The 15,227-nt window shown below is 34.9% G+C and overlaps 1 protein-coding gene across 3 annotated transcripts in view; it reads right to left on the reverse strand.

Moving 5' to 3' along the window:
- LOC139130331 (E3 ubiquitin-protein ligase MYCBP2-like) overlaps positions 1-15,227 on the reverse strand; it is a 688,708-nt gene that overhangs the window by 18,548 nt on the left and 654,933 nt on the right. For all 3 annotated transcript variants that reach the window (XM_070696083.1, XM_070696082.1, XM_070696081.1), the window contains 3 exons: positions 14,644-14,779; positions 5,955-6,061; positions 5,136-5,330 (listed from right to left, as the gene is read on the reverse strand). In XM_070696083.1, the coding sequence (XP_070552184.1) occupies positions 5,136-5,330; positions 5,955-6,061; positions 14,644-14,779 (438 nt within the window). The remainder of the gene's footprint in view (positions 1-5,135; positions 5,331-5,954; positions 6,062-14,643; positions 14,780-15,227) is intronic.

Here is a 15,227-nt window from a genome sequence, read left to right on the forward strand (position 1 = left end):
ATGATACAACATTCTTGAAAGTCATTAAGCATTTTTACTTCAGCCAATTCCGAATTTGCATATTTAATAAACTTTCCTAATTAGGGATATATATCTGAATTAACTTGATTTTAGTTATTGAAACTTGCTGTATACATCAAAGATACTGTGATATAACATTATTGAAAGTCAAAAGACATTTTTACTTCAGCCAATTCCTAATTTGCATATTAAAGGAATTTGTATAATTAGGGATATATATCTGAATTGACTAGATCAAAACGGATGAAACTTGCTATGTACATTAAAGACACTATTATACAATATATTTGAAAGTCATTAAGCATTTTCTCTTCAGCCAATTCCTAATTTGCATATTTCATGAACTTTCCTAATTAGGGATATATATCTGAATTGACTTGACCAAAGTTGACAAAACTTGCTACATATATTGAAGACACTATGATACAACAAAGTTAAAAATCGTTAAGCATTTTTACTTCAGCCAATTCCTAATTTACATATTTAATGAACTTTGCTAATTAGAGATATATATCTGAATTGACTGGACCAAAGTTGATGAAAATTGCTATACACATTAAAGATACTATGATACAGCATTATTGAAAGTCATTAAGCAATTTTTCTTCAGCCAATTCCTAATTTGCATTTTCGATGATCTTTCCCCTGACATTCACTTGATCAAAGTTGGCAAAACATGCTATTTACATTGATGATTGTACCAGGTTAAAACAATATCGAAAGTCATCTCACATTTTCATGTCAGCTTATTTATAATTTGCATATCTAATGAGCTTTCACAGTTTGGCATATATGGCTTGAAGGACTTGGCCAAAGGTAATTACACTTGCTATATAAAGTGGTGATACAATGACAGCAGTCAAAGAACTTTAATATTTTCATTTCATCTAATTACATATTTGTATACTTCATGACCTTTTAGAATTAATCGGTGGTGAATATTGTTCATTATGTTGATCATAATACTTTCAATAAAGTTGCAAACATGTGGCAAAGGTTCAAATTTACACATAACTGCAATATATAATGAAACACGTGAGCATTTACAGTTCATATCTGGTTTTCAATAAGCAAACAATCACACACACACACACACACACACACACACACACACATATATATATATATATATATATATATATATATATGTGGCTTTTTCCACCAATCAGATAAGATCCCATTGTCACATATATATGACAAAATGTCAGCTAAAAATGACAATTATACTAGTTTGAAGGTTTATATGAGATCATAGTTAGTACAGAACAAACCAGATTTAAAAGCTATTAAACAATTGTTTCAGATCAGTTGATATTCTGACCAAAATCGTTTACTTAAATACATTTACTTGTACACATCTGAGTCATCCCTGCCATTCAATATACCAAATTTGAAAGTTATCAGCCTGGTAATTTAGAAAATTGGCCTAAAATTGTTGTATGTGTAAGTTTATCTGAACAAAGTTAACTGAAGTCATTCTTGATACATTAATGATACACATGAAATTTTATCAAATTCTGCACAGTCATTGTCAAAATATTTTCAAAAGTCCATGGGCATTGATTATTGAAAATCATATTGAGTATGCAGGCCTAAGCAATCATACATTTCCTTACAGTTGACTCTTAAAATGCCATGCCCGTATATATCTGTACACGCCCAACTCACACTCAGTGCCACGCATGGATATATCTGAAAACGGCCTGAGGTTCACTAAGGCAAAGTTTGGAACTTGATTTCCCGCGTTTAAGGGGGCGCTGCACCAAATACAGCATAATTTGCTCAAAAACCACTTTTTTGCAATATTCATTCAATTTAATTAATTTGTTAACCAAAGATTAAAATACTGGTTGGGTTCACCTTTCAGCTTGTCAAGCAGTCGTAAGTTGCTTGATACAGAAGTGTTAATTTATGCAAATGTATGCAAATCACCCTATTTCCTGGCTTCTTTTTTCTCCCAATTTCAAAATTTCCAAAGAATTTAACTCCACTCTGGCTGGGTCAAATTTTTTGAAATTTTCACATTATGTTCTTTAAATGATATATAACAAAATGAATATTTTGTTTGGCAATAAAATTCTCCCATTTTGAATAAGAGGCATTTTAATTCTGCTAATCATGATTTTGATCACTTTCTTTGAGTGTCCGTCTGTCAACTCTTACCATTTTTAGCTCACGTGTTTATGCGTGGGCTAATGTCATAGTGATGTCTGTATGTCCGTCCATGTGTGTGTATGTTAGTGTGTGTGTGTGTGTGTGTGTGTGTGTGTGTGTGTGTGTGTGTGTCTGTTTACATGGTAACTCAATAACGCCTGAACAGATTCAAGTCATATTTGGTACACAGGTACCATATGCTACTTGCAAGAACTGATTAGGGGCCGTCGATAATAAAAGCTGACGCACGACAAACGTAATTCTTTCGTTTAGGGGGGGGGGAGGGGGTAAAAGCTCATTTCGTTTTGTGTGCGTCAAAATTGCATAAGGATTTTCTTCTATTGTTTTCGAAGTGCGAATTTGCAGCGAGAGTAAAATACTACCTTTGCGTTCATCGAGAACAGAATGACCACAAAATACGGAGACAGAAAAGACAACGAAAAGACATAAAAGTGAAATAGAAACTTGTATGCTTTTTCAACTTGAAACATGTAGGTGAAACATTTTCCAAGGTGTGAAATACATTAAAAGGTTCTGTGTCTTAAAAAGTGAAAAACGTAAAGTGGAGGTTTTTAATTTATGTGCACTTCTGGTATTTTTTCATGGGTGTGCAGATCAGAGAGGTGCGTGTGGGGTGTCAGAAGCGGCATCATAACACGAATTTGATTTTGCATAAGAACTTTCGTTTTGAGGGGGGAGGGAGGGGGCTTCAAGTAAAATGAAGGAATTACGTTTCTTGTGCGTCAGCTTTTATTATCGACGGCCCCTTAGATTTTGGTTAGTGTGGCTTGCATATTAATGAAGTTATGCAATATTGTTTTTTTCCGTACAATGGTTTCCCTATGGAGACGGTAATGATAGAGTAGACATATATCAAGAAATACTGCACAAAATTTCATGAAACTTTCCATAGATGACGATCTCAGAATATTATGATGATGCTATGACTGTCATGTCAATTATCTGCTCATTTGCATATTTAATGAACTTTTGTTATCAGTGAGATAACTCTGAAATTACTGCACCTAACTTGATGATACATGCAACAAATATTGATCTGATATATATCTAATTATGCTTAGAAGCATTGGGCAGTGTCAAGTTAATAAATAGCTCATTTGCATATTTTACGAAGTTTTATAATTAGTCATATAACTCGGATATAACTGCACCAAATTTGATGAAGTCTGCTGCACATACTGATCTGACTGATATCTAGCTGTGGTGTAAAGCAATTAGTAGTGTCAAGTTAATTAAGGGTTCATTTGCATATTTAATGAACTTTGTAATTAGGTATATCACTCTGAAATTACGGCACCAAAATCTGTGAAATCTGGTACAGATATTGATCTGATAAATATCTAATTGTACTGACAAGCTTTTGGCAGTGTCAAGTTAACAAATAGCTCATTTGCATATTGTATAAAGTTTTGTAATATTGTCATATTACTCCGAAATAACTGGACCAAATGTGATGAAATCTGCTGCAGATACTGATCCGACAGATAGCTAATTGTGGTGTAAATCATTTAGTTGTGTGGAGTTAAGTAAGGGTTCATTTGCATATTTAATGAACTTTGTAATTAGTGATATTACTCCAAAATTTCAGCATTACATTTAATGAAACTTGCTACAGATATTGATCTGATAAATATTCAATTGTATTGAGAAGCATTGAGCTTGTCAAGTTAATAATTAGCTCTTTACACATTATTAAATAAAGTTTTGTAATTAGTGATTTAACTCTGAGAGTACTGTGCGGTGTTGCTGAAACCTGCTACATATAATGATATTACAGATATCTGATTGTTCTTATTACACGCCTCACACAGGTGTCGATTATATTGGCATGAATTTGGTTTATTGACAGGAATATTGAAAAACATAATACAATAAATCCTTGTCAGAGATAGTTACTCTGGCAGTAGACCGTAAACACGTCTAGTCTTATCAGAAGTCTGTCTTCCACTCCGCATTGTTTGCTCTGTCAGAATAAACTGTCTGTCTTTGTTCTTGTGTTTTGGTTAGTGATTAAACTGAGGTCTGTTAGAATAAACATTGTCTGTCTTTGTTCTTGTGTTTTGGTTAGTGATTAAACTGAGGTCTGCAAATGTTGCATAACATGTCCTTGCTCATTGATTTGTACCCTTTAATACGAGACAGGTCAAAGGTACAATTGTTTTACACAACGTCATAACAGTCAAAAAGTATGCAGTAATTCATATCATACTGTATTATTTCATGCGTCCAGTAGTGTCTGATCAATGTCAATACATGTCAAGTCATCAGCAGTCAATTTCAATGCCTGATAACTAAGTTTGTAATTTTGTCAAACTCAAAGTCATCCATTCAGGGGTCACATTAGTAGGTCATGTTGAGTAAATGCTAAAATTTTCTAGTCTGTTTACTGACAATTAATGAATCTGTTGTGAAACACGTGAGCATATTCAGTTCATAACTGGTAGAATGATAGATAATGCAAAATAAAATTTGCTAAATCAAACATTGAAAGACTACTCGAAGCTTCTTCATTTCCTGATCTTTGAAATTCATAGTGGTTTGGCTGGGCTTCCGATCACAGGAAACACACTAAGTGTAGATGTATATGGTTTTGAACTGTATCATATCTGTGTCGGAGTTCAAAATAAAATAAATAACACTTTCCCTGTCTAAAAGAAGTGTAACATGTCAAGTTTATTGGCTCAAAAAGATCTTGGCATGTGAGGCTGTATGGTATGAAAGTCTATGGCGTCATAGGGTTAATCATTTCACCTAAACGTTTTATTTCAGTTGAATCCAATCAGCAGTTTTTGAAGTATACAAAATCTTGATAACAGTTACACATAGAAACAAACAGACCAGTGGAAAGACAGACAGAGGTAAAAGATTAAGCTCCCATGTGTAGCAGGAGTTGAAAGCAGCATTACAAGCTGTACATGTTGAGGTGACAATGATAGTACCTGTATAGCCGGTGCTGCAGAGAGTGCTTCTGTAAAACATATCATACACATATCATCAGCATCTTGCTTCAACATAGAACCATGTTTATTACCACTGCAGCCATACAGACATGGTAGACACCTTTCTTCTTCTTTAATACCACCACACTGGTGTCCACATGGATGAGTTTTACCGCATGCATTCTCAGCATGTTTCTACGACATGACAATAGGTATTAGATTAGAGTCCGTGACAATTCATCTAGATCGCTGCTTCAAGAAAAGAAAAGAACATGCTACTTTTCATGACATAGATTGCTGCAAGTACAGTTATCCTCTCTGGTAGAACATCAGAATACATCATAAAATCATAAATCTTGAATGTCCATGTTTATTATAAATCAGTCTGTTTGTACAAAATACATTTAATGCACAAGAATTACAACCATAAGTTCTTCTTGATAGTAAATTGTCTTTGTCAAAGTCAAGCACGTATGGTTGTCACTTACCATTTTCAGGCATGAATAATCACAGCACAACAGGCATCAAATGTGATCATATTCCAAAATTTATTGCAAACTATACTAACATCTGTAGTCACTTGACTGTTGTGCCAAATTTGAAAGAGACTGACCATAATATGGGGCCATGGCTGCCAAAGTACAAAACCCAAATAAGACTGTGAAAGAAGTGAATGTAGGTATGCTGTAGAAAATGAAAACAGACAGTGCTTTACTTATATTATGTTACAGGTTGGCACCAAAATGTCAACTCAGTGTTATTTCCTAAATCAGTACTTGTATTCAGCAAGTCTATACTAGCATCATATTCATAACACACCTGACAGTCCGGATCAGTGCAGACATATCCTATGGCTAATAACCCTGTGTTCGATGTACTTCCACAAAACCTGCATGCACTTGAACTTGCACTGCCACTGGTTGTACCTAAAGAATATAGCAGGGCATATTCATCACTTGAGTGACATTATAATCAGTTGTTAATAGGGCTGTTCACAGTTTACGTCACTGTTCTCTCATTAATATGCAAAAATAGATATTTGTCCACATTTTTTGATTACGCTTTTGAAAATTGCGCATGCAAAATCGACAAAAACAAATCTTAGTAGGCGACTGCTAGTGTAACAACAAATACTAAAAGGCATATTCACGACTCAGAGTACAACCTGCAAAAACGGCCGTGTATGCAACATTGATAAAATTTGTCCGCATTTCAAGCTGCGTGTCCGATGTCGCGCGCGTACAGCTATATTTAGTAACAAACCTGTAACCATGAACAGTGCTATTCAATTGAAACTGTGAGAGGATACAAAATTACAATAATTTGGACACTTAAGATTGTAACAGCACAGATAAACTCCTGATGTTGCAAACAGCAGAGATAAAACCCTGATGTTGCCAATAGCAAAGATAAAACCTTGATATTGCCAACAGCAGACATGAAGCCTTCCAATGTGATGCCAAAAATAGCGCCAATGGCACTTGATCACAACTGGCACATTGTGAAACTACTCATAATTAATGAGGTACAATATGTGGCGTCATGCGGTGTCCCATCATACCATATATGAAGGGTGTAGCACTTGTGGTTACTGAGTTATGGACAAATATGTATATTTCAGGTCAAATGTCACTGAGGTCATGTGACATTTTGTCAAAAAATTGAATTGCTAAGTCATCCCTATATACCAAAAATCAGACCTAGCTCTATTGGCTCGCTCAAAATTAGATATGCACATAATTAATGAGGTACAATATGTGGCGTCATAAGGTGTCCCATCATACCATATATGAAGGGTGTAACACTTGTGGTTACTGAGTTATGGACAAATATGTATATTTGAGGTCAAAGGTCACCGAGGTCACGGGAGATTTTGTCAAAATATTTTATATATCTGCGTGAACGGAGGGACATGACCCAATCTATAAGGCCCTGGACTTCATCCATGGGGACTAAAAACTGTGTCACTGAATCCTTTTTGCAATATGAATATGATGACAAACTAAATTTTTATTTTACTTGGCCTTATACATGGGATTCTATAGACAGCTGACTTATACATGGTAGTCTATGGTGGTGTAAACTAAAAAGTCCTCTAACATGGCCAAATCGACGTGCATCTGTATGGGGTAGGGTACTATCCTTGTGCAAAGTTTGAAAGAAATTGACCTGGGCATGTCTGAGATATCTGCGTGAACAGACGGACGGATGCACACACGGACGCAGGCACGCACACATGGACATGACCAAACCTATAAGTCCCCCCGGACGGTGTCCGTGGAGACTAATTAGACAGACCACGAAGTCAATGAGCAACATACAGCTGAAAGACTATTTTTCACATTGCGATTTTAAGCCCATTTTTATGAGAAAAGGGACATGTATATGTATATGGAGAAAACAGCAGAAGACATATTTGTAAATTGTTCGTTAAGTGACAATCATATATGCATCTCTTGAAATTTTGTGGTTATAAGGTATAACAGTAGTGTAAGAATAATGAGGTTAGAATAAGTTAGTAAAGCTAAGTTGACAGTAATTAAGATTACAAAATTATACACTAAGCTGAGGAAATCTGAATGAAATAAATGTTGAAAAGTAGCAAAGTCATGGTCATCTTTTGTCTAATACCTTGTGTAAGTTCATGAACTTTACATAAATCTTGCTATAGATTTGTTGCTAATGGGCAATAACTGTGTTTCAGATCATTTGAGAGCAATCCATCCATGACAGGTTTAAATTGTTATATACTTCTATTTAAAGGAGAGAAACTTCTCAAATAATTTTTTCCCTGTAATTTCCTGTGAGAACACATGGACATGCGTAGGACTCTATGCTGGTGCTACCTTGCAACTTGTCATGGCATTGTCTAACCTGTTCACCCCAATTTCCTGTAGACAGGTCCACACTCACCATTGATAACAATGGGTTTGGGCCATACCATGGTAGTGAAAGACTGTAACATGTGAGGTCATGGATACTTAATCTCAGGAATGTCAAAGTCTGTATATTGACTCAAGGATGTTACATAACAAATGCTTAGGGTCATCTCAAAAGTGAGAATCTAAACTATGAAATATGTTTTTTTTTATTGCTTTTGATGCCCAAAAGAGCATAGAAATCTCTTATACTTTGAATCAGCCATCCTGCATATTTCTAACATTCATCAAACCTCATTTCTGTTCCACAACTCATAAAACAGTCCACAATGCAGGATTGGTGTACATTCCAAAACTACATATATGAAAGACCCCTAAAATCAATTAGTTAAAAGGGGGGTTAGAAATTTCCCAAAACTATATAACCTCTGCTCCGTTTGGCTCCATTTTTCGGAATTGGAACCTTGGAACCAGTCTATGTATCGGTACCAAATATTAACGCAGTCTGTTCAGCAGTTTTTGACTTTTTGTCGTTTACGGAAATGGACGACATCAAACACCGGTTGAAACCACCTCTATATCACAACTTCCAGTTGTGATAAAAAAGCACAGATGCTGCCACATCTTTGAAATTTATTGCTACAAGTCTCTAGATCTGTCTCTATTTATTTGGATAACAATTAGATATTATTTATCACATGCACAGGCCAATTCGTTGTTTTTTCGCAAAATAAAATTTTAAAGCAAAGACTTCTGAGAAGCAGTAATGATATTGTACGATGTGTGTATGACTCATTATATTTAAACTCTGAAATGATAGAGTTATGGAATAAGCTTCTTTTTGCATAACTTAACCAAGCTATGTATATTTATCACCAGATTTTCTTTTGCTGTTATATGGACAATGAGTCCGAAATAAAGTCTATAATAATAATAATAATAATAATAATTTTCTTACCAATTCTGCATTTACATTTTGGAACTATTCTGGAGTAATATCAATACGTCATGGGCAAGTTTGTCAATCATTTCTAGTCGTAGGTGGCATTAATGAGGAATATTGCCCTCATGATTGTGTAACTTTGCAAATTCCAGATGATTGTTCAGTTGACATGTACACATTGTGAAGTTATACAAGATTTCAATATAGCATAGGCCTAGCAATTTAGAAATTTCTTGAAACCAGGGTTGAGCTCAGCCCTGTACATGTTGTATGCTCATGGAACCCATGGTAATGCCACAAGCTTGGAGTTTGTTGTTTCAGAAAATATCCACTTACACATAATCCTTTGGAATACATGGGCTTTACACTCTTGTGTTTTCATTGTTCAGATTATCATGGTCGATGTCTACTATAATATTTATTTCATGACATGACTTTTGGAGGCTAAGCATGTGGTCTGGACGCAGCACTTCACCCATATTGTTATTACAAAGTGGCAACTGTATGTTTGCCGCATGAAAGTACTCTTGTGCGTGAAAGTTCCGGTGGCGGTCCAGTCTAATTATTTGAAAATGGAGCTCAATATTGGCAAACACTCTACTGCATGAGTACTCAAAATTTGCCAAGCGGGTGTTTTTGCCAGATTAATAATTATGATTGATTGTTACGAAATTTCATGTCAGACAATAATTTTCATTGAGAAGAAATACTGGTTGCCATGTTCTTTGTTTACGTTGATTAGCACATTCAAGATTGACGCAAAAAAAGGTTCTGACACACTAAAATTGATGACATACATGCCATGACATACAACAGTACATGTAAGAGGATAAATGTATTTTTATTAAGAGATGACAAACTTAGCTTGTGCATGTGGTAAGGAGAGTTATATGAAACTTTTTAAAGAATTAATAAACTCAGCTAATCAGTTGATGGAAGTACAGAGTATAACAAAAGAACCTTCATTTGCTTCTTGAGAAATGTAATTTTTCTGTATTTTATGAATTTTTATTGAGGCCTTCAATAATGCTTACAACACTTGTAGAAATGTGAACACAGTTCTCTCAAATCATGAAAGTAGAAGAAAATCACCTCCATCATCAAACCTTAGACAGTAAAATCAAACATACCAACAAGTCCTTTTATATAAGAGTCTCAGAGATACAATATTATGAAACTCTAAAATGGATTATTCATTATGATGTGAAGTAGAATTAAGTGCTTTCAAAACACCTCCCCATTTTTTATTGTGAGAGCTTAATTTTTTTATTGCCAAACAGTATTCTACCTTCTGAATAGTTTGTAAATATTTTTTGAAAACCAAAAGGTCATATTTTTTATTGTCAAATTTGGCCAGATAGATGTGTCTTTTGGCAACCAATATCAAAAAGTTGATCAATATAGAGTATTTCACATCACCAATTATAATTTGACTGGCTTCTGGTAACATGTTTAGTCCTGCTTTACTACCCCACAGTCTTAGAAAACCATCCCAAAACTCAACTGCATATCTACAGTTGTAGAAAAGGTGTAACAGTGTTTCATCTTCTTCTTTACAGAATGTACGGTACATTTGCTAGCTACAACTCGGGGTGGTTTCATTTTACATAGAGAATAATTTGTAGGCAGAATGTTGTGCAGAATCTTAACCCTTAAAGTGCCGCGTCGGTTTATAAACCGACACAGCATTCTCGCTCTCAGCGCCACGTCGGTATATAAACCGACAGTGGTTGCGTTCTATGCTTATGCCTAACTTAGCTATGCATTGCCGAACTCAGCCAGAAGGAGGGTATTCCTGACCCTTTGAACCCAGTTTAGTACCATATAAGGACTAAAATAATGACATCATGCAGCCTAACAATCAAAAATTCCAGTAATTTATGCAAACTTTCTTCAAAAGAGGTCAGCGGTTTTCATGAATATTTAATCAGGTCTGCAGTTGCACCCGTACGCGGATACGGCCACAGTGCATTGAACGAAACACGTACGTACGTTTTGAAAGCTTTACCGTGCCGTAGACACGGAAGACAACTATATTATGCCAAGCTACTGCCCTCTGGGTGATAGAAATGATAGATTTTACAGTTTTTTTGAGAATATTTTACGGAAAAATGACGCGATTTGGTGACCAAATCGATCGCGATAGTGAACTTCGAACGTATCGGCGGCCAAGATGGCGGCACTGTGTGATGCCTAACTCTCGACATGGAACCCGAGGTTAAGGTTTTCGAAGTCCAAAACATGCAAGATTGAGAAGATTTGTAAGGATTTGGTTAAATTGAAGTGTATTTTGTGAATTTTCAAGCGTTTGACTGCCAAAAAGCCTCTTTAAACTGTTGATATCTGACCCTCCGGCCGTCCTGAAGCAAGACGGCCATGACAGTCGACCCGGTTTGTAAATGAAATGTAGTTGTTCCGAACTGTTGACATTGCGAGACATTTCCTACGTGTTACGCATTTTTTTAACTGAAATAAACCAGACATGAAACTTTTTTCTCGATACTTAGTGGTTTCTTTCCATTTCATGGCGGATTTTGTGGCATGCTTGTCAAAAAACGTGATCAAACTTGGCGAACGGATTGACTAGTATGTATGGTAGTACGAGTCCGTGACTCGATAAGCCACAGATAGTAACACACGCGTACGTGAATTAAACTAATGTAAGTTGGGTCAAACACCATAATTAATCGATTAAAAGGTTAGTGAAATGTGTTTTTGTCTTCAACTCTTCATTATAATTATACCGGCGGTTCAAACTATACAGAGTCAGTTGAATATGCCCTATAGTTGTGTGCATGTGTTGCACAATAGTTACCCCTCCATGTACAATATGGAACCTTGTTGTCTCTGTGTATGCAAATTAATTGTTTGTGTTTACAGGCAAACAAGACTATAATTGATTTCTTCTAACTTTGAAGACAGATTTTAAATAACACTAACAAGAAATCGTATGATAGATAGTAAACTGATGACAAAGTGGATATGTACACTGAATTTTTCTCTGAAAATCATTCCACTAGAAGAAATAAAAATATACAAACAAGCAAACAAATACAAACAAACAAACAAACAAATACAATAGACAAGTAAACGACAATGCTTGGGCAATGCAATCATGCCGATGCTCCATACACAGTAGTTGTCAATCTACATTTAGTGTACTGCATGTAAAATATTATTTGTATTTTTGTAGAGATGCATTTGCACAAGAAGCATTTGTATTATTTTGAAAGACACTAATTGTTTGTTTGTTTTTGTTTATTATTTACATATGATGTTACATGATGCTGAAATCGTGTACCTGAATTCGTGTCTTTCCATAACATGAAAATTTTATTTAAGTTTGAAGGCCGATGATGAATTTTTTACATTTTTAGAAACTTTTTATCATTTTCAGTGAATTTTGAACAAAAAACGAGCATTTTAGCCCAATTTTACACCTTCAATGTGTAAATTGAAACTTTTCATTGTCATAGAGAGCTTCTTCATATCCTGAGCTTTGGAAATAATAATGGGTTGTTAGGGTTTCTCGTCACAGAAAATAAACTGCACCGGTCTGAAAAAAGCATAACATGTTGAGAAGTTGGGTTCAAAAAGTCCTTGGCCTGGCAGGTGCATTGCATAGAAAGTCTATGGCACTTTAAGGGTTAAACTGAAATTCTCTAAGTTTTGTGTCAATTGTTACCCTAAAAGGAAGCGCATAGAGTGTAGACCAACAATTAATGTGTTTGTTAAATATAAAACTGAAATAAAATTCTGATTTGGGGCTAATAAAGTACTGATTTACAATATGCTTTGTAACAATTTTTGTTGTACAGCAGTTAACTTCTATGGAGAAATTGTTGAAACTAATATTTGTTTGCAGTTCTGGAACAGAGAAATTTCTAATATACTCTATTTATTTATTTATTCATTTATTTGGAAATCCTACGGGATCAAGTCCCATTTACAGGTTCCTCAGAAGCTCAAAAGAAAACGGTTAAAAAAACCAAAAAAAAACACTGAACAAGCCAGCACCAAACAAAAAGTATTTACAAAACTAAATCAAGTGTAGGACACACAAAGACAAAAAACAAAACAAACAATTCAACAAGAACAGCCATTAAAATATAACATGTCTAATGTCAGACTTAAATGAATCATTATAAAAATATCAATATTGTAGTTATTACGAACCAATTCATTAAAATTACTCATACATCTGTTAAGAGGAGAAAGTTTAAAAACATTGATGCGGCTACGAGGTGGTCTGAATGTAAGACAGGTGCGCAAAAGTTTGCCAGGTGCATGAAAGCATAGCTTAGATAAAACATCTGGCAAATTATAAAATCCAGTTGCACACTTGTGTAAAAACATCATATCAAGATAACAGTGACGTCGCTCCAAAGTTAGTAAGTTAAACATGGTACAGAGAGCTTCATACTGGTCAGCATGATATGAAATAAGAGTTTTGAAACACAAATATTTTATTAATTTACGTTGAACATTTTCAAGGAATTCCATATCTGATTTTTGCCATGGGTTCCAGACAACAGAACCATACTCGAGACAGCTCCTTTCAAGAGAAGTATCTATGTTTTTCCATTTAGCTGGAATGGCCCTCATCAAACCAAACCATTTCAGAATAGATGATTGTGGGACTCCCCTTTCTCTCACCTCATTTCAGTCCAAAAATTTACAATTTTTTTTGAAAAGTTGACCAACATAAATAAATCCACAATTATAGAATTCTGAGAAATAAACTGATTTCCCTCCAAAGAGAATGTTCTTGTTGTTCCATATGACTTGATTCAAACTTTCATCTTCATTTGTTTCATTCTTGTTACCATTGTAGTCAGACCACACAGAAAGCATAGTGTAAAAGAAACCAGAGATTTTGACATGTAGCTTTTTAAGGTCAAACTTACATTTTAAAAGTAAATCAACCTTACCAAGATTCCCTTTTTTTTAAAATTTTCCATGGATGGTTCACATTTTCATCACACAAGCGTCTAATCCAATTCAGTTTTTGAGCTTTATAAATAGTTTTTAGGTCTTGCATGGACAGACCACCCTTTTCAATCTCTCCAAATAACAGTTTGTCTACAAATTTCATCAGGATCTTTCCATAAAAACTTGTACAAAAGTTTGTTGACTTCTTTTAATCTATCATAAGGAACATCAATCACATTATGTACTGAAATCCCAATAGATTTAATTATTCGGATTTTTCCAAAGAGGGAGAGATTTCTGCTTCCCCAAAATTTAAGACTTTCTCTGAGTTTTTCCAAGGGACCAGCTATGTTGAATTCAAGTGCAGTAGCTTTGTCATAAGAAACATAAATACCAACTATTTTCATTGGTTCTTTTGGCTATTTGACTGGTAGTGGAGTATCTTTACAATTTTTATATTTACCTAACCACATGGCTTCACATTTACCTGGATTCACTGTCAGACCAGAGACAATATTTTAAAATTTTTGAGTAAATTCAAATTTTTTGCTGATGTCACGTCTGCAAGAAAGCATGTCAAGTCATCGGCAAAGGAGGAGTTTTTAATTTCTGAGAAATGTGATTTATTCTTCTGATAAAACACAGCAAGACACTGCTTGTGTGTACTTGTGTGTAATTAGGTTTGATTTGGAATGAAGTGGAATACGTGAAATTCACTGTATGGTAAATATAACTAGGATGGATTAATACTTACTGCTGCCTGTTCCTTTAAATTCTACCATAGCCTTTAAAGTTTTACTGTCAGCCAGAGTCATCACCCAGAATAGCTTAGTCCTACCACAGCCTTCATGTAAGTCAACTTTTATGGACTCTTCTTCCTCCTTGAAGACCTACCACAAAATATTGTTAAAATAGCAATATTCACTAAAATTTAGAATATACACAAACTATTGTACAGTATCAGCTATACTTCACTGACAAGAATTTCAAATTTTCAAAATGATCTTAAGTGTGAGAGTAATTTTTAAGATACTTCTCTTGATTCTTCAACAATGATTGCCCAATTGCAAATGACCTTGAAATCAGCAAACCAGGGACTACTTGGCAGTAAAAATACCGTCAAGGACACTATGTGCTCACATTCGGTTTGAATTGGTCCATTCGAGAAATATTTAAACCAGGAAAATCAAGAATGACAAAAGCAAATAAGTCTCCAACTTAGGTACTGGAGGTCATCTTTAGGAACATGCATATCAACTTCTATAGCAATGGGAGCAAATGTCAACAACAAAAAACAGAGAAGGCTTGATAAAAAGAAAAGGTGGGAGTGGGCAAAAA

This window comes from Ptychodera flava, chromosome 4, assembly GCF_041260155.1.
Source record: "Ptychodera flava strain L36383 chromosome 4, AS_Pfla_20210202, whole genome shotgun sequence".
Classification (NCBI taxonomy): Eukaryota; Metazoa; Hemichordata; class Enteropneusta; family Ptychoderidae; genus Ptychodera; species Ptychodera flava.